Source organism: Glycine soja, chromosome 6 (genome assembly GCF_004193775.1).
Source record: "Glycine soja cultivar W05 chromosome 6, ASM419377v2, whole genome shotgun sequence".
NCBI lineage: Eukaryota > Viridiplantae > Streptophyta > Magnoliopsida > Fabales > Fabaceae > Glycine > Glycine soja.
In genome coordinates, this window is record NC_041007.1 from 11,430,219 (window position 1) to 11,449,714 (window position 19,496).

General features: G+C 29.3%; 2 protein-coding genes across 2 annotated transcripts; one reads left to right on the forward strand and one right to left on the reverse strand.

The window, feature by feature from the left end:
• The first annotated feature begins 488 nt into the window (after positions 1-488).
• On the forward strand, positions 489-4,602 carry LOC114415651 (chloroplastic import inner membrane translocase subunit HP30-2-like). Its single transcript, XM_028380446.1, has 6 exons — positions 489-837; positions 991-1,106; positions 3,427-3,553; positions 3,906-4,054; positions 4,148-4,210; positions 4,292-4,602. The coding sequence occupies exons 1-6, from the start codon at positions 550-552 to the stop codon at positions 4,329-4,331; spliced, it is 783 nt and encodes a 260-aa protein (XP_028236247.1). The 5' UTR covers positions 489-549; the 3' UTR covers positions 4,332-4,602.
• Positions 4,603-14,318: 9,716 nt separating this feature from the next.
• On the reverse strand, positions 14,319-14,987 carry LOC114415652 (protein RESPONSE TO LOW SULFUR 3-like). Its single transcript, XM_028380447.1, has one exon. It carries the CDS (start codon positions 14,861-14,863, stop codon positions 14,501-14,503), a length of 363 nt encoding a protein of 120 aa, XP_028236248.1. The 5' UTR covers positions 14,864-14,987; the 3' UTR covers positions 14,319-14,500.
• Between the last annotated feature and the right edge of the window lie 4,509 nt (positions 14,988-19,496).

Genomic DNA, 19,496 nt, shown 5'->3' on the forward strand with positions numbered 1-19,496 from the left:
AGTATATATCCCGTTTAAAATAATTGTCATTTTAGAAGTTTTAGTTTAGTTTAAACAATTTATTAGTTTAAAACAATACGAAAATATGTATTATTTTTAATGCTAATTTTTTAATCTATTTTATCAAGAAACGAAAAAAGTAAAATAAACTAAGAAATAATAATAATATTAGTAACAAATTGATGTTTGTTCTGAATAATTAATTTAGCAGTGCAAGAGGAGTATTATTAAAGGTCATTTTGTTTTGTTTATGATAAAAAAATAAAATAATATGAAGCTGATACTTTTGTATTTTATTATAATTTAAAATTTTAATCTTAATTCATTTTTTTCCAATTAAATCAACCAATCTTTGCTTTGTTTGATAATAATAAAATTTCGTAAGAGCCATAATTTTATTTTGATTTTCACTCTACCAAAGGTACACACGTTGAGAGAGACAGGTTAGTTGGATACAAAAGTGGCATCGCTCGCAGTTTGATAGGGTGCGTGACAAGTATAAAAGGGACAACATTGAAGACAACGTTATCATATCCTTCTTTGCTTGGAATGGAACAAGCTGGGAAGCAAGGAATTATGGTGGCGTCTCAGAGTCAAAACCCCATTGAGCAAATCCAAGCGCGCTTCAAGGACTTGGAAACTGGATTCCGCCTCTGGCTCTCCAAGCAGTCCCTCCCCGTCGAGGCCGCCGTCGTCACCACCACCAGCGCCGCCCAGGGCGCCGCCATCGGCGCCTTCATGGGCACCCTCACCGCCGACGCCTCCTCCACCTTCCCCACCCCTCCTCCCAACGCCTCTCTCAATCCCCAAGCCATGGCGTCTCTTAAACAAGCGCAGGTCTTCTTTCTACTCTCTCTCTCTCTTTTATTATTCCAATTCCAATTAGGCTAATAATTTTAATTAGTTTACGATAGTGGAAAATCTTAGGGTTTCTTAGTTTGTGTGATTTTTTGGTTTTGTTTAATTGTTGTTATTATTATTATTATGTAGGCTCTAGCTGGAGGTCCTTTAATTCAGGCGCGAAACTTTGCTGTGATGACGGGAGTGAACGCTGGGATTTCCTGTGTCTTGAAAAGGATAAGGGGAAAGGAAGATGTCCAGTCTAGGTGAGCTTTATGCTTCAAATGATACAATTGTATCATCGGTTGAGTTTTGAAAACTTTTTACCCTTTTTTTTCTTTCTAAATTCAAGCTGCTACAATTGCTTATGTTATGTAATATATTTGATCTGTGCAATCCCTACCCTAAATGATTATAGGATACAAAGGTCTGTCTATATATGGATGAAGTAGTGTTGTAGATGGATCGTAACTTGGAATCATCTTGAGCCACCTTGCTATAGAATCTTACTTTCATCACACTCTTATTGTGCATAAAAGGAAAAGGACACTAACAGTTTTGGGCCTTTCGGCTATTCACGAAGGCTTGTACTGCTTCCTTTCTTTGGATTAGTGTCAATTACTCAACTGAAATAAGTTTCATGGATATTCCCTTTCTTTTCCTACAAATGTTTTAAAGTTTATTAATTGTTCACCATGAGATTCTTTTTAACAACTCCTTCTTGGTCTCCCTTTCCTTTTTTCTACAAGACTAAAAATCATGTAATCTACACTCCTCACTGGTACTTTAGTGTCCTTCCATGTATGTTTCTAAACCACGTTCAACTATTTCTTTTGTCATTTTTTCCTCAATTGTTGTCATATCAATATCTCTCCATATATAATCATTTTGTATCATGTTCTTTCTTGTATGGTCACATCCATCTTATCATTCTCATTTCTATTACTCCCACCTTTTTTCTCTTGACACTTTAAAGCCCAATATTCATTACCAGAGTATAATCAAACCTATGGTAGTACTTGAGAGACTTTGCAATCACAAATAACCCATAATGTCTTTCTCCATTTTAACCATCTCACGTGTATCCTATGGGATCTATGAAGCACGGACACCCCAGCCCCTTGCCGTGTCCAGGTTGAGTTTGATGTGTTTGACAAGTGTCCATATGTCCGTGTCGTGTCCGGTGTTCATATCAGTGTCGGTGCTTCATAGTATGGGATATCCTCATTAGTTTCTCCATCATTTTGTGATATTGATCCTGAATGTTTAAACTTGGAGTGATGTGGTATGACACCTTCACCCATTTTTACTTCTAAGTCATTTTTCTCTTGTTTCTTGTTAAAATTAAAATTATATACTTTGTTTTACTCTTACTTAAGTGAAAACCCTTTATTTCCAAAGACTGTCCCCAAAGTTCAAGTTTGAGTTAATTGATTTCCTTGACTTCTCAATCAAAACTAAATCATCCACAAAAAACATGCATTTGGGAATAATCTTTTGTATGCCCTTCGTAAGTACATTCAAGACTGATTAAACAAGGACTTAAGTCCTTAGTTTGACCTCCCGGAGTTCTCACACTAGTGAAATCACTAGTAATAAAGAGACTTTATTCCTTCATATAATTATTTTTATCAAAAGAAAATAGCTGGGAAAAATTAAGAGAAGTAAAAGAAATAGTAGAATAAAAGGTTTTATGCAATGAAGTATGAGTATATTATATATGTAGCTTTCCTCTTTTACTGTGACCTTACCTGCTACATTATGGGTTATCTGCATGATCTATAAAGATAAACAAAACATTTTAAACATTTAAAAATAGAAAAAAAAATTATGAAAAGGTTTTATATAATTAATTAATATCTGTTGTCTTCCCCTTTAGCTGTGATCTTCCTTGTAAAAATACTTTTATATTCAGAATGAGATCTATATTTCTTTTACTTTGTGTAAGCTAAACAAAAATTGCATAAGTTGATGGAGATAAATCTTGGCAAAAACTCTGAATAAGATTGATATGATGTGTTACATAATGCTGACTCCATGGTCCTATTTATACTAGATACTCAGGACAAGTAGTACGACTTTACTAGTAAATGCCCAAAACCACTAATAGAACAAGACTACTAGCCCTGAATTTATAGGAAAAATGAGGAAACATAATAAAATCTAAAACCTCCTACTAAGTGTTCATTTAAGATACTTTAAAATATTTAAGATACAGCAAATATTGTATGAGATATTTTCTAGATATTCTAACAGTTACTTAAAGCTGTCAACTTGCCATGCTGATCAAATGAATGCAAGTTCAGAGGTATCAAAACATATTCTAATTTTATGATGTGGCCTCTGTATGAAAATTCAATCTCTGGGTTGAAAGTCATTGAAGGGTTCCTGTTGCCAGTGTTCTGAGAATATGTCCAAGTGTGCAACTTATATTGAAGATTAAAGAAAATGAAATGGCTCCTATAATGCTTATGGATCATGTGTGCCTGAATTATACCCAGTAAAAGCTTTTGTTTATTTCTTATTTCCTAATATGTAAAGCAATTATACTTTACTTTTGAGAATCCACTAAATTATCTATTGCAGCATGGCGGCAGCTTTTGGTTCAGGGGCCTTGTTTTCATTAGTAAGTGGCATGGGTGGACCAAATCAAGCAACAAATGCACTCACTTCTGGACTTTTCTTTGCACTTGTTCAAGGTGGACTTTTCCAGGTAGGCTTGAAGGAAAAGCTAATGCCTCTTTCACAGTTTTTGTAGTCCCTTGTTATTTTGTACCTCCATTTGATCAGTGAGAACAATGATTGCTCGGCTTTCCATTTCGGTAACATACTAAGTGAAAGTGCCTTACTGTTTATTGGTATCATTTATAAAAAAAAATCTTGGGGCAATCATTGTTGGGCTTCTAATATTAGCTATGGTTTAAAATTTTGGACATGACTTATTGATCTTCGTTTCCAAGTGAGGTGTCCTTGCCTGGATCCCTGGATGTTTTGTCTGTAATGCGGGTTTTTACAATTTGGTGTCCCGTAAGTAGCATGGCTTCAACTATTCATTAATTATGCAGATAGGACAAAAGTTTTCTCAACCACCTGCTGAAGATACTCACTATGCTAAAACAAGACACATGTTGAACAATCTTGGCCTTCAGAGTTACGAAAAGAATTTCAAGAAAGGCTTGTTAACAGACAACACTCTGCCTTTACTCACAGACAGGTAGGAAGATCAATTTTTTTTGTCAGTTTTTTTCCTTTCTTTTTCATATATTTTTGTTTACCTTGTATTTTGTTTCTCTATGATGTGTTTCAGTGCTCTCAGAGATGTGAGGATTCCTCCTGGACCTAGGCTTTTGATTCTTGACCACATCCAGAGGTAGGAGTTCTGCTTTATGTATTGTAGTATGTACCATATCCTTCATTTTCCATACTCATAGATACTGAAGTCTGGTTTCAGGGACGCGGATTTGAAAGATAAGCGAGGAAGCCGAAAGTGACTGATATGAATAGTTTGCTGGCTTGGAACTTTGAAAGCCATTGAAAAATGGATAGTAGAAAGTTTGTGTTGCAAATGAATTTTGTCTTTTTTGTTTGTTAGCTCTGTTCCATTGTTGTTGCAGTGTACTTGATAAAATTTGGTTAACTAATCAGTTATTTTAGTTGTGCCATGACACGTAAATGGCTTGAAAGTAAATTAGGGAGCACGAATTTGTTAACTCTAAAATAAGAAAAGTTATTGCTTCCTTGTGTAGGAATTGTTACGTTTGATTTCATTAGTTCAGTCAATGATCCGTTCCACAGAGATAAATAGATAATGCTAATCGGAACGGAAGAAAAAGACTTGCGCCACTATTATTATTGAAAGTGACTTGCTTTTTGAGTGATCGATCATTTTGGGTCAATTTTTTAAACAAAATATTAATATGGGTTTTTTTTTTCAAAATAATTTATAGGATGAGTCTCTTTTCACCATTTAGGGTTCAATTAATAATTTGATGGATAGGTTTAAAGAAAACATGGCATTTGATATGTTTTTTTATTTGTCATGTTTTCTTTAAACCTTGGGGTCAAATATGTAATTTTGAATGGTCAAAAGAGATCCATGTTGATAAATTATTTTGAAAGAGATTCATATTAGTATTTTGTTTATAAAATTGACCCATAATGGTCAATCACTCCTTGCTTTTTACAATAGACAATAGTGAGTAAATCCTTTGTGGAAGTGCTTGCGTTTCTTTTTATAATAGTGAGTAAATTCTTTGTGGAAGTGAATGTTTCGTTATTGAGGAGCATGTTCCATTTCTTGTTGACTGGGTTGGGTCAAATGAAAAATAATTTATTATTTTTAATTTTCTTATAACTAAGGTACTTGAGGTTTCTATTTGGTACTTGAATAATTTTTTCACTAGATCAGTTCATTTTGAATTATTGTGGTACCTTCCGTTGTGAGTTGTGACTCTATTTTTAAACCTAGGATTGAATCCCAATACTTGAAGACAAGTTTTGAACCACTCATGTTAATGACTTTCAGTCCATTTTCAAAGGTTTGAGCGTGGACAAGATAGATTTAATTGTATATATAAATTTAGAGATTAATTTTACATGTAAAAGGTCCAATGTTATATGAAGAACCCCAAAGGATGTAAAATAATAGAATTGGGTTGTTTCTTGCACCTCCAAGTTGCTTTCTACATCTTTTTCAAAATGTTTTTTTTTTTACCTTTTGGATTGGTTATTCCAAAAAAGAAGGTGCATTATGAAATGTAATTTGACATTTTGAATAGGCCATTACGAAAGTCAAAATTAAGGTGCAGGATGCAACAACCGCAGAGTTGTTAGATGCATGGTAAGGGAAAGAATAGTTGGTTGGGCCACAACTACCGTTCTTTTTTTGTGTGTTAGATATTTGATCATTAATTCACAATATTAATTAAAAACTGTGTTATCTGTTATTTACTAATTAATATGCAGAATTACTGAATAGAATAATGTAATCTATTATAATACTTCTAGGAGAAAATAAGTTATCTATTTGATAGTATAAAATAGTTTTATATTGTTAAATAATCACAAACTACTATTTATCATAAGTTGGTTGAGTTTTATAACCATTAATTTAAAAACCATGCTGACAGTGATTTCTATAGCCATTAAACTCTACTTTTTGTGTTATATTTTGTTTGTTTTTCGTGGAATGGAACTGGGGAAAAAATGAAGTAGGGTTATTGGGCTTTTATTTTTGTGTTGTAGACAAACTTTATCCCCAGCGTGGATAGTGAAAATTCAAATTTTCATGTCATCCAGCTTTTTTTTTATCCGTTATTTTACTTGTAGTACTTTTAAAAATAGGTTGAATTGTAATTTTAATCTTCTAATTTTTTAAATTCATGATTTTCATCCTTGATTTTTAATTATAATATTTAGTCTTTTTGATTTTGTAAATTTACGATTTTGGTCACTCTCATAGATTATTAATTAATAATTATGACTATTAGAATTATTAAATTAATTATAAGTTAAATAAAAATTATTAATCATTAAAAAAATTAAATAAAATACTATTAATATTAATGTGGTGTTTCTGTGATTAGTGGAGGTAAAAGAAATGCTAGTGGAGAAGAGGATGAATATAATGTTATGAATGATTTTGATTAATTTATAATTAGCTTAATAACTCAATTAATCAAAATTATTTGTTAATAATTTATTAAGAAAGATCAAAATCACCAATTTTTATAAGAATAAGAAACCTTATAATTAAAATTATAAGGATTAAAATCATAAATTTTAATAATTAAGGAAATCAAATTTGTAATTTAACCTTAAAAATATAATATACAAATTACAACTCAGCTTCATATGATTTACACACAAATTGCAATGTTGTTTGTTATAGACAAACTTTTTAATTCTTGTGTTGGAGACAAACTTAATCCCCAACGTGGATAGTGAAAACTCGAAGTTTCATGTCATTGAGTTTTTTTTTATCAGTTACTTGTACTGTTCTAAATAATTACGCAAATTACAACTCTGCCCATTTGATTCACTCACAAATTAAAATAATTGGTAGGAAATGTTTTTCCATGATATGATGCAGTTTCTTTAAATTTATTTATTAAAAAATATTTATTTTAATAAAAAAAATATAGTTTGTTTGTCTGAACTGTTTGTATTTTAAAAAGAATAATTTTCTGTTTATTTTGAGAAATAAATCATATCTATATATTAAATAAGTGTTTTTTAAAAATATTTATTTTAAAATTACTTATTATAAGTTTAAATAAATTCTTCCTATAATTCACCGTTAACTCATATGTGTGAATTATCTTAATTATATAATGGTCGTTTGTACGCAATAAGATGGTGCTTGAGCCATGTCATTTAAAAAAGGGTATTACTAGGTGCACTCAGCATTTTTTTAAAATGTTAAAATTGTCCATGCGTTTTCTTTGCATTTGTGATGCGTGTGCGTGTCTTACGGATCAACTTGATCCATAAAAGGCTTACGAATTAAGTTGATCCGTATGTTGATATTAAGTGCATAAAGATCAACTTGATCCGTAAAAGGCATATGGATCAAGTTGATCCGTATGTCTTTTACGGATCAACTTTTTAGGCTTACGGATCAAGGGTATTTCAGTCTTTTTTTCTTAAGTGCTGGATGCACCAACAATAATACTGGGTGCACCTAACAACACCCTTTAAAAAAACAAGAGAAAGACACAAAGAAGGCCGACATGTCATTTTAGTGGATGTCCATCACAACGCAATTTTGGGGGTTGGCCGTAACAAATGCCTCGAAGAATTCTGCAGTTCTAAGAATGTGTTATTTTCATTGGTCTAGCATTTTTTTTTCAAAGATGATAATAAAGATCAAATTTAATTCTCGTGCATCTATCCCAACCCCATTACTAGATTAATCCTAGTATGTTATTCATTCATCTAATATGTATTATCCTCTGTTTGACCTCTACAGATGCAACCAACTTCATTGATAATTAGACTAAAAAAAACACTTTTCTTTTCCTTATAAATGCAACCAACTTCATTGATAATTTGACTAAAAACAGTATTTTTTTTTTCTTTTCCTTATAAATGCAACCAACTTCATATATGAAATTATTTTGGAATACACTCATATTAGTATTTTATTTTTTTTATTACTTCAGTACACAAAGTCGTGATTTTATTTATGACTAACCTCTAATTTTTTTTATAAAAAATCTACCCCATTAGGTAATTTTGAAAGAAAAAATATCCCCTTTTGATAAAAAATAAATAAAAAAATCCTAGACTTCACGACATACATTCGAATGCTTTCATCCTGATATTTGTTTCATCCTTCCTTTTAAAGTAGCATATCAATCGATTGAAGGAAGAGAACCAGTGTTTTCTACATTCCTCCATCCTTCATTCCTATGCTCCAAACAAAGTGTAAGACACATGTTTCCACGGTCAGCATATTTTTTATATTTTTGAAAAACTAAAACTATTATAAGTACTTTCAAATTTTTCTTTTCTTTTAAAATTATTTTTACTTTTTTATTTATTTCAATTTCTGATTTACATTGGTAATTAGGTCAAATTTTGATTATTTTAAAATGCACTTAAAATTTAACTTGTTAAAAATATTTATTCTAAAGATAAATGGGTTTATATTAGGAAATGTTTGTTCTCGTACCTCTTGTTTAGAATAAGTATTTAGTACAAATTATAACTTTGATTTTCCAAAAAAAGAAAACATAGTTTCTCTAAGTATTTATTGTCAAAGAATATTAGCAGCACATTGTAACAAGACAAGTACATCAAATGCCAAAACAAAACAACGATAATAATCATCCCAAAGAAAGTAACTCCTAAATAGACAGCCGAATCCTCTGCAAATTGCGATGATGGATAGAGTAGTTTGAAGAGGAGAATAATGGTCTGTATCGTATAATTAGCAGATAATTAAGGGTGTGTACAGTGAAATTAGCAGACAAGTTAATGAATTGAGATAATTTAAGTGATTGAATTAATTAAAAGTATTTGATAAATTTAATTCTTAAACCAACTTATAAATATAAAATGATATAAAAGAATATATTTAATTATTTGTTCACAACTTAATTGGTATCAATAAAAAAGAAATTTTAAATTGTTAATTTATATATATATATATTCAAAAAATGGTAAAAATGGTAAATTAGGAGCTTGTAAATTTAAAAACTAAATGAGCATATGTACCAAAAAAAATACTATAGGAACATAAAGTAGTATTTCAAAAACTGTTACAAGCGAATGAAATAAACTCCTCACTAAACAACCTTCTTTTTGTTAAACAAATTTTAAGCTCGTAAAATAAACTCATTTGTCTTGTTAAATACACTTTAAATATGTATTTACATTAACTTGTTTATATTAAATTTATTCTAATTAAAAAAGTAAGTATCTAGAGTCTCTAGACTTGGGTTTAAAACTGTAAAAAAATTACAATTTATAGCGATTTTAAAATTTCCAAAGACTCATTTTTTTGATAAAATCAATTACCTAATTAAAAAAACTAATTTAAGAACCTGTTTGAAAATTCTTAATTAGTTCAGGACCTACTTAGTAATTTTTTTAAAAAAATTGTCAAATTTCTTTTGATTTCCCTCTTTATTTTTTTATTTTTACACTAATTTTTGTTATTTATTTATAAAATGTTACACCAACACTTGTTATACATTTATTAACTCTCTTAATTATTTAAAAAACATTACACAAATTTATTCCTATAAAAAAGTACGAGTTCATATACCAAAGATCAAAGAAATATTATAATTTATTCACTTAATTTTTTTATAGCAAAATGCAGGGATAATCATGGGTCCAACTTGCCCAATTCAATTAAAATTTAAAAATTATGAACCCGAGACATCAATTTGGATATTAAATTTGAACATGTAAAATCTAAACCACCTCAAACTCATACTCTTTAGATTTTTTTTATGTTGTATAATTCTGAAATTCTCATTTTTAATATTATTCGTTAGTTTCCATTCATTTTATTACAATTTTTTCTCTAATTTTCTTTATTTTGTATTACTATATTAAGTGATTCGATGACTTCATCCAAACCAATCCAAATATGATCATATTGGTTCATTTTAAGTCGACTTTATTTTTAAAAAATAATCCAAATCAATTAATATTATTTTCCTAAATTGGAACCAACCGGACCTGTGACCACTCTCTACAAAAACGAAAGTCTTGCCTCCCTCTCTCACTCAAACTAGAAAAGTCTGGTGTGGGACATGTGCAAGTTGCAACTTTGATGAGAAGAGAATGACCATTTATATTATATATAAATTATTGCTAACGTGCTTCGTACGGTTGCCAAATACTTGGACGCCATTTATGTGTGGGTCCTGAACCGTTTAGATTCAGCACTCCGTGGCAACATAGTATTACCAATGGAGTCATGTGCAAACGTGACTTTTCGCTTGCGCCAATGGGCAAGCTTCCAAAGTCACAACAACAATTCACCAATTAGGGTACACTCTCCAAGTTGAACAACTTTTTATTCTACTTTAACATTTAAAAAAACTTAAGTCCACCCATTATGGTTGCAATAAAGATTACATTATGATATGTTATGAAAGTTGGATGTGAATGTGATTTTTAAATATTTGGATGTATATTATTGTTTTGTTGTCTGGTATATAATTAGCTAATAGATTAAGATAATACTTTGTTGGGATTTAATTTCAAATGTTGGGATTCAATCAATGAGCTTAATTTGATTCTAATAAACAATCGTCAAGAAGATTAAATACGGAAACATACATGAATTAGTCATAATGAAACAATGATAAAAGATTGACAAAAGATTGGTTTTATGATATTTCAAATGTAGAAAATTCTCTTTTTCTTCTTTGAATTTTTATGGATAAAGAAAAAAAGTAAAGGACATAATGTCGATAATTATAATGTGGTCCCTCACCAATATCACGGATGATATTTATGCAATTAATCTTTCATGACATATATACCCTTAACTATAATTTTATATTGATTAAACTACTTTAATATTTTGGTTAATAATATAATGATCATAACTCATTCAATTATGTAATATATATATGACCCAAAATTACTAACATGCTTCACATTTGACAAATAGAATGCAACATGTAAAAAATTGATGATCATGATAATGTAATTTTTGGCCTTTCTCTTATATTTTACTTTAATTTCACATGCAAATCAATGTAACGGGCTTCTTTCAAAATCATATACTTCCTTTGTGCCGGTTATAAGATATTGTTAAATAATTCGCATATATTAAGAAATTTGGTTAATATAATATTAACACTATATTTTTTATAATTGTAATATTTTGAGTAAATCATGGTTTTAGTTTTGAATATGTAAACCGTTACAATATAGAATAAAAACTTTAATTTAATATTTGAATGTGTAAAAAATGTAATAATTACTTTTTGCGTACAACATCATAATAAATTGATGCTTGAAATACAACTTAATGTTAAATTGGTCTAAAAAATATAATTTAATGTTAAATTGATGGTTGAATATTAAAGCTAAATAACAAATAATTTCAATAACGAAATTGTTGCACTTTTTACCTATTTAAGGATTAAATAAGAATTTTCATTTCCATGGGAACTAAATTATTACAACTTTATATATTCAATTATTAAAATGATCATTTATTCTAATATTTTTTTCCAAAACCACCCTTAAATAATTAATGTACAAAGAGATAATAATAATATTGAAAACTAAACTCTGCTATTCTCTTGTCTTTATAGGAAAGAGAAAGAGACAATTCATAACAGTTATTATTTATGGACTAAAATAATTAAAAATATTTTAATAAAAATAAATAATGCAGGTGACAATTAAAAAGAGTATTATAAAAAGGGATAATAAATTTTTAAAAATAATGTATTATATTTAAAAATAGAGGAAATATTATTTTACCAGTTAAGAGTGTGTTTGATATCGCATTAAACTGGTTTATAGCTTATTTAATTAGTTTGATTAAATTAAAGTGTTTGATAGATTATCCTATTTTACTACTTTATAAATTATAAGTTTTCAGACAAGCTCATAACTTGTAATTTATTATCTTTGTACAATGTTTATTCTTAATATATTTTAGAATAAAATACATTTTCCTCTCTTATTGAGAGATAATATTATACACCTTTCTCCTCATATTTTTAATTTTTTTTAAAAGCAAAACATTTCATTCAGCCACCAGACCAAGATAATAGCACAGCCACAAGAAGTGACCTGGCTAAATCCAAAAAATTCCAATAAATGACCAAGATAATAGCACAGCCACAAGAAGTGACCTTTCTTCTCATGATACTGTCATGTATTGACAGCACCCAAGCCGAACATGCACGACGTTTTTAGTGTTTAAGGACATTTTTAAAAATTATAAAAGAAAGAGTGGAAATAACAAATGTAAGAATTCATTTTTTTCTTCTAATTATGTTATTGATAAGAAACGGTGATTAACATGGAAAACTATGAACACATGTAAAAAAAGATATTTTTCTTTTAATATAATTTATTTTATATCCGAAAGTCAATTAAATTCAAATTCTAAATCATTTAATTAAACAACACAAGTTAACACTTATGTTAAGGGTTCTTGGTTCCAATAATTCATGTTGTGATATGTCGCGGGATTACAGAATCTAATGAACAATTAAATGTTTATTTTTCACGTTTTATAAATTATCCGCAAAAAGTTTTCACATTGGTTTGAAGAGTATTTTATTTTTCATAACTTTACATATCTTACAATCGAAAAGCATAGCAATGACATAGCTATAAGATTGACACGCAACTTTAAAGTGTTACAAGCAAAATATATCTCAAAGAGGTAAATCAAATGAGAATGGATCCTCACTTTTCTTCAGCTAAGACGACGGATAATCTCATTGGTTAATTGAGTTGACTTCGAGAATTGAAAGTGGGTATAAGTTTTTTTTTTTATAAAAAAAAATATAATTATCTTGTAGATCACGTCTGACGGTTAAAGAAATTTCTAAGAGATTCCTACGACGACGATTGTGGTTCGTCTAGATCAAACAAGACTTTCTCAATTCTTCATTCATATTCTAGTCTTCTGCCATGGAGGAATTTTACTCCAAAAAGAGAGATTTGACCCGTGCCAATGGAAGCAAGCATATATTTTGTGATAGTTTTTCAAAATGATTAGGAAGTTTAGAGTTTACACCAATCTTAACGAGGAAAATTGTTGCATGTTGAGGACTTGAGGTTGACGTTACGTGTAAACTGAGTTTATGAAGGCTACGCATCTCTTTAATTACAAGTGCCCAAGTACCTAAAAAAAATATACATTAAACTTCTACAATAAGATAAAATCAATTTAGATTGCTTGGATCCTGTCCTTATCAATGAAATAATATGTTATAACAAGAAAAAAAATAACATGCACTGAAATTGTGATAAATTTATTAATTTTTATAATAATTATCTTAAAAATAATTAATTAAAGAAAAACTTTTATATTGACAAGTGAGGACACATGTTTATTAAATTCAAAGAAAACCAATTGGAGCAAATAAAAAGATCCCATTTATTAAATTTTAGTATTATAATGCACTTTACAAGAAAAAAATATATTTTTATTTATTTAAAAGAGTCTAATCCAAAAACGAAAAAGAGATAAAGAGATTAAGGCTGGAATATGAATGGGAAAGGAGAACTTTTCACGACGACATGATTGATTGCTACTATACCATTTCACGTTTTTGGGTCGTAGCTTTCAGTGGCCACAATGCCGGACCAATTCTCCACTTCCAATTAATGCTGATCACATTACACAGCCATTTTTTCTCTGCCTCCCTCTGGTGGGGAACATCATCCACACGCAAGGGAAGATAGGGATCATTTTCCACGTGTCAATACGCGATTCGTGGAATCTCCAACATAATTGGCAAACACCGGTCACCACTACCCTGGAGATCCTCCGGGGAATTTCTCCTCCCCCGTTCATTTTCCTTTCCTTTTCTCCGATTAATTCATGAATCCTTACAAAACAAAAACTCAAGAACGTGCTGAAAATTGAAACCATTCCATATTTATTTTCCAAAGAACATGTAGTACGAACCAAATTCCCTGGAATGGCTTAAATTTGGTTTTGATCTTTCAACAGATTGTTTGTTTCTTATCTAAAAAGAATATTGACACGTTGAAATTATAACCATTGCTTTTAATTTTCAGAGAGTTTCGTGTCGAAACATCCATCTAGCTGTAGTAGCGTCCCGAATCCTGCCATTATTTGAAATTGAGATCTGAACAATTCAAAACATTTCACAAGCTCCACGTTTTCATTCTCATTGTCTAATCGAATAATAACATTGACTTTCACGTTCGAAAATGAGGCAATGAAGTCTTGTTTCTGGACACAAACAAATAATTAATAATTACAGAACGGAAAAGCTTATGAACGTTAATTAAAGCCTCAAAACTCTAAACCAATCAAACTTCTATTCTCAATCATCCACCAAAATTTTAACAGATTCGATCCACGGCGATATGGATCATCATCATCATATACATCTAAGAATCACAATGACTTTGACCAGAAAATGCAAAAATTTATTACAATTTTTTTTTATATATATATGTTTATGATTTAGGAGGAGGAAGGAAGCGAAATGGAGGAGGCGCTAGTCTTGAGGAGGAGGCTCTGAGCGCGTGAGAGCTGGTCCATGAGAGAGACGATTCGCGCGTGGTAGTCACGCGCCTGGTAAACTGCCTCTGCTTCGAGCTCCCCGAGCTGGGAGCAGAGCCTCTCCTCGGCCTCCTCGGCCACGCGCAGCCTCTCCCACGCGCTCTGGAGTTCGCGCTTCATCTGCTCCTCCCTCTCCTTGCTCTCTCTGAGCTCCTTCTCCAGCTCCTCGTTCCGCTTCTTCAGCTCGCTCTCCGCCACCACCGTTGGCATCTTCTTCTCTTGCTTGATGCCGATGCCGATCGCCGCCATCATCGTCAGCACCATCTAATGATTCTGAAATTAAAGTTCTATGAACAAAATAGAAAATGTGTATATTTGGAAGTGACAGATACGATGATGGAAACTAGGTAGGTTATTTGAGGCTTGTGGTTGAGTCCTGTGGCGACATGGGTATAAATAGAGCGGAATATGGTGTGTCCAGGTTCAATGAACCTGGTTTTCAACCCCAAAGATTTTTAACCCGGGGATCCCGTTCAAAGTTGCTGATCTAATTGCTTGCATTATTTTTCTTTTTTCTTTTCTTATACCTTGTTTCTTCTATTTTCGGTCAAACTGTATTTTACATCCTTAACTTTTAAGGATAAATATTCCAATTTGTAATTGAAAATGGGAGGAGTTGATAAATTGATTTTAAAAAAATAAAAATTTAAATCTTATTTATAAATTTATAAAAATATGATAAGTTAATCATATAAATAATATAATGATAAAATTAGTCTTTAAATTTTGCAACTTAATCTTAAATTAGTTCTAAAAAAATATAATATATCATTAAATTGATTCTTAAACATTATATTTGATGATAAAATAATTTCACAGATTTAACACAATGTTAGTTTATCACACTTTTTACAAATTTAATAACTATATTTGTATTTTTTATTGGTTAATTTGTTACCGCATTATACTTTTAATAATAAATCTGGCTATTCATCCTTTTTTAAAGTAGTACATGTGTTTTTAATAATATCAATTATATAAATTGTTATGATAAGATCACTTTATTTAATTAAAATATTTATAGAAAGAATTAAAATATAATTATATGTAAGGAAAAGTATAATGAAAGGATTAATTATTTTATTGTTTTTAAAATAAAATTAAATAACATACAAATAAGGGTGGAAATGAGTCAAGTCAAGCCAAGCTTTACTAGGGTTGAGCTCGACTTGAATTGAATACGTATGGCTTGAGCTTGACTCATTACCTGTCATAAGCTTTTTTATAAGGTTCAGCTTGGCTTACATAAAAGTCTGGCTTGGCCCACGAGCCTATTTAAAAGTTTGCTTAAAGACATCTTTGATTAATTAATTATTTTAAAACCTAGTGAAATACTAACTAAAAAAAGAAACTTATAAATTTTCGTATAGGTAATGTACAAATCCAAAAATAATTGATAAACAAAATCATATTGAATTCAAATCGTTAAAGCACAAAGTATATCAAAAGAAAATAAAAAAAACATAATATTAAAAAATGTATGGATTAGAGATGATTTATACTAATATAGTCAAACAAAAATTATTATTAGTTAAATTAACAATTTTTAATCCAATTTTTTTAATATATAATTATAATAAATATTTTAAAAAAATATATATCTACAATAATTTCATCTTAGTCTATTCAAGTCATATCTTATATACTATTGATCGAGGTCGTACTTGAATCAAATAAACATTAAGAATGCAGTATCTAGGAAGTGATCCTATATCGTCTCCCAACGAGTAATGGTCAACCAAACGTTCATAACAGATAGTAATAAAATAGTAACGAATTGGGGGGTTGTTTGTTTTTGTAAATTAAACAACAAGCAAATTTGAATTAGAAAATAATAGAATTAAAACATGTTTCCCCTTGGTTCACAAGCAGTCTCTTATCATAGGTTACGAGAATTTATCCTTAATTAGTTCAACCACTTAATCTAACCCTAAATTAAATTACTAAACGAAGAGAGTTGTGCTTGATCCTCAAGAGAAAACAATGCTGGAGACTTAGCCTTCCATTAATCAGTAGAAACGAAACTGTAGATTGAAGCCGAAACGAAATTGCAGAAAATGAATTTTATTCTACGTGAACAGTGTGCATGAACAGTAATGAAAACTGGAATTCTAAAATCCTAGAATTATTCTCCTCTCCGAAAAAAAACTCCATAAACTAAAACCTTACTGTTGTTATATAGGTCCTCAGCCCCAAAACTCACAAATATATTTTAACTCCAAGCCTGTAAACGAAATAAAATAAAATCTGGACAAGATAAAATAAGATTTGATTAAATAAAGTTATTATTATTATTATTATTAGTTAAACAAGCCGACTTATCAAGCTTAACAAGTTTTTTTTATAGTTTGAGTTTGACATTTTTTATCTAAAAAGACTTTTTAAAAAGCTTGAGCTTGACCTTTATAGTAAACAAGCAGAGCCGAACTGAGCCTTACATAGGTCGAGTCAAAGGCCCTCGACAAGCTGCTCGACTCATTTTCACCCCTACGTACAAATGAAGTGAAAGGACTGTTATTTTCTATTTGAAGAGTATTAAAAAGACACTATATAATACACTTCTAACATACTCCCTCTTTTATCAAATGTAGGAAGAAAAAATACATTTATAGAATTTTTTTAACTAACTTTACCTTATTTAATGTTATTATATTTAAAATATTTTCATTTAATTGATGTGATAGTTTTAATGATTTTTTATTTTTGATACCAAATTTTAATAAAAAATAAGTTAATTTTTAATTGAAATTGATGTAATTTAATATTATTAACTAACTTTTTTTTAATTAATGTGAATTCAATTTTTTTCTTATATCCAATCCTAGAGGACTACATTTTGTCATTAGTTTTTTTTTTTTTAGAGAAACATTTTATCATTAGTTAACAACTATTAAAAAACTAGAAATTCCGGAAAGAGATTCAATGACTATGTTTAAAAGATAGCATTGCTATAAATTTAACTATTTAATTCTTAATAGTTTTTAATGATCAATTCTTAATAGTTAATGATATAATATCAAGAAAAAAATGGATGAATATATATATATATATATATATATATATATATATATATATATATATATATATATATATATATATATATATATATATATATATATATATATATAATTTACATACTTCTATTTACATTTGTTTTTCCAAAATTACCCACATTTTCCGAAGCAAATTGTTAAATAGACGATTGTAATTTTGGTGTCTTTTAATTTTCAATCCGTAATTTTTGTCTTTATCTTTTAATTTTCAATTTGTAATTTTAGTCTTTTTATTTTATATTTTTAATTATAGTCTTCATATTTTAAAACATCTATAATTTTTATCAAATTTACGATTTTGTGAACTTTGTTTCATTTTTTAAATTTTAATTAATAAAATTACTTTTTTGATGATATTTTAAATAAATATAGAATTGAGGAAATAAAAGAAATAGGTAGAATAAAATAAAAGAAATAAAAAATATACAAAATTAAGGATTAAACCAAAATTATAAATTTTCTAAAATGTGAGTATTAAAATAGGAAAACCAAAATCAAAGATAAAAAAAATAAAGGAAGAAAAAAGTTATAATTTAATCATTTTTGTCATTATAAATTTTTTAAAGTTCGTTTTTAGTCTTTTTGTTTATTAATTTTTTATATCCTTAATTTTGAAATACACCACTTTTATTTATCAAAGGTTATCTGAATACTTTTTGTTTATCTATAAAGTGCTATTTAAACTATTTTAAATATGAAAAAATAAAAAGTGATTTATTTCAAAAATAGAGAAATAAAAAATGAAAAAAAAACTAAAACTAAAACTTAAAAAATGTTCGAGAAACTAAAAATATATTTTATTCTATTTTATATGAGAATATTTTTTTAAGCCCTAACAAACTCTTCCTTAGCCAAAGCAAAGAAGAAAAAAAAAACTGGTCCTTGACCTTTTTAAAAAGAAAAAAAATTAACGGAGCTGTTAAAAAAAACTCAAAATAATTTGAGGTGTTTAATAATACGTGTGATATTTTGAATTTATTATTATTATGTCAATAAGTTAATAAAAATGTCATATTTTAAAATAAAAAATTGTGAACCATAAAAATTGATTGATGCCAAAAATTATTAAAATTGTGTGCGTGATGTGATGTGTGTTTCCGTACACGTTTTGCAGAGAATGCGTCCAAAATTTTGCATCATCCTTTTGTGGTTTGCTTTGGCCAGTGGCCACATCTAGCGGCACCAACATTTTTTTTTTCCCGACAGTGGGGTGGGGTTGCGAAGTGGGATGAAATAAAAAAGAAAGGGATAAATTATATATATATAACTTTTATTTTTAGTTCCTAAATTTGATTTTTTTTCCATGCTCAGCCCCGCATAAGTGTCATCATTTCTCCATCATGATTCATGAATAAGTGTTGCTACAAATAGCAGTACATTTGATGAAAAAAAAGAGGTAGTATTTATTACCAGCACCATATCAGATGAATTTATGTATTTATATGCAAAGTAACCTTCCTCTAATAAACCTCTATTTCTTTTTCTTGAGCCTCTGGCTCATTTTTACCTCTCAATTCCCCTATCAAAATCAAAGTAACAATAAAAATCTACCTTTGCCAACTTCACTAAGGAAATGTTGTCCGTGACTTTGATTGTCCTTTAGTGGCAGAAGTGAGAAGTAATTCCCAAAATCTCTCTTTTTGCTCCAAGTGGTTGCCCTTTCTTCTCCCCACATCATCTGTATCTTGAAGCACATAACATATATACTATTATCATACTACCCAAATAATACAAATAAAGTGGTGAGCATGGAGAGAAAGTACTAACCTCCAAAAATAACAGGGCCACTTATTGCGCCTGTCTTCCTTGGTTTCCTGGTTTTTGAAAAAACACCACCAAGATTC

What these genes read in the sequence shown, in the direction of transcription:
- LOC114415651 (XM_028380446.1), top strand. Translation starts at nt 550, where the DNA reads ATGGAACAAGCTGGGAAGCAAGGAATTATGGTGGCGTCTCAGAGTCAA. An exon ending in CGTCTCTTAAACAAGCGCAG is followed by an intron (nt 838 to 990) that starts GTCTTCTTTCTA and finishes ATTATTATGTAG; the next exon opens with GCTCTAGCTGGAGGTCCTTT. An exon ending in ATTCTTGACCACATCCAGAG is followed by an intron (nt 4,211 to 4,291) that starts GTAGGAGTTCTG and finishes GTCTGGTTTCAG; the next exon opens with GGACGCGGATTTGAAAGATA.
- LOC114415652 (XM_028380447.1), bottom strand. Translation starts at nt 14,863, where the DNA reads ATGGTGCTGACGATGATGGCGGCGATCGGCATCGGCATCAAGCAAGAG.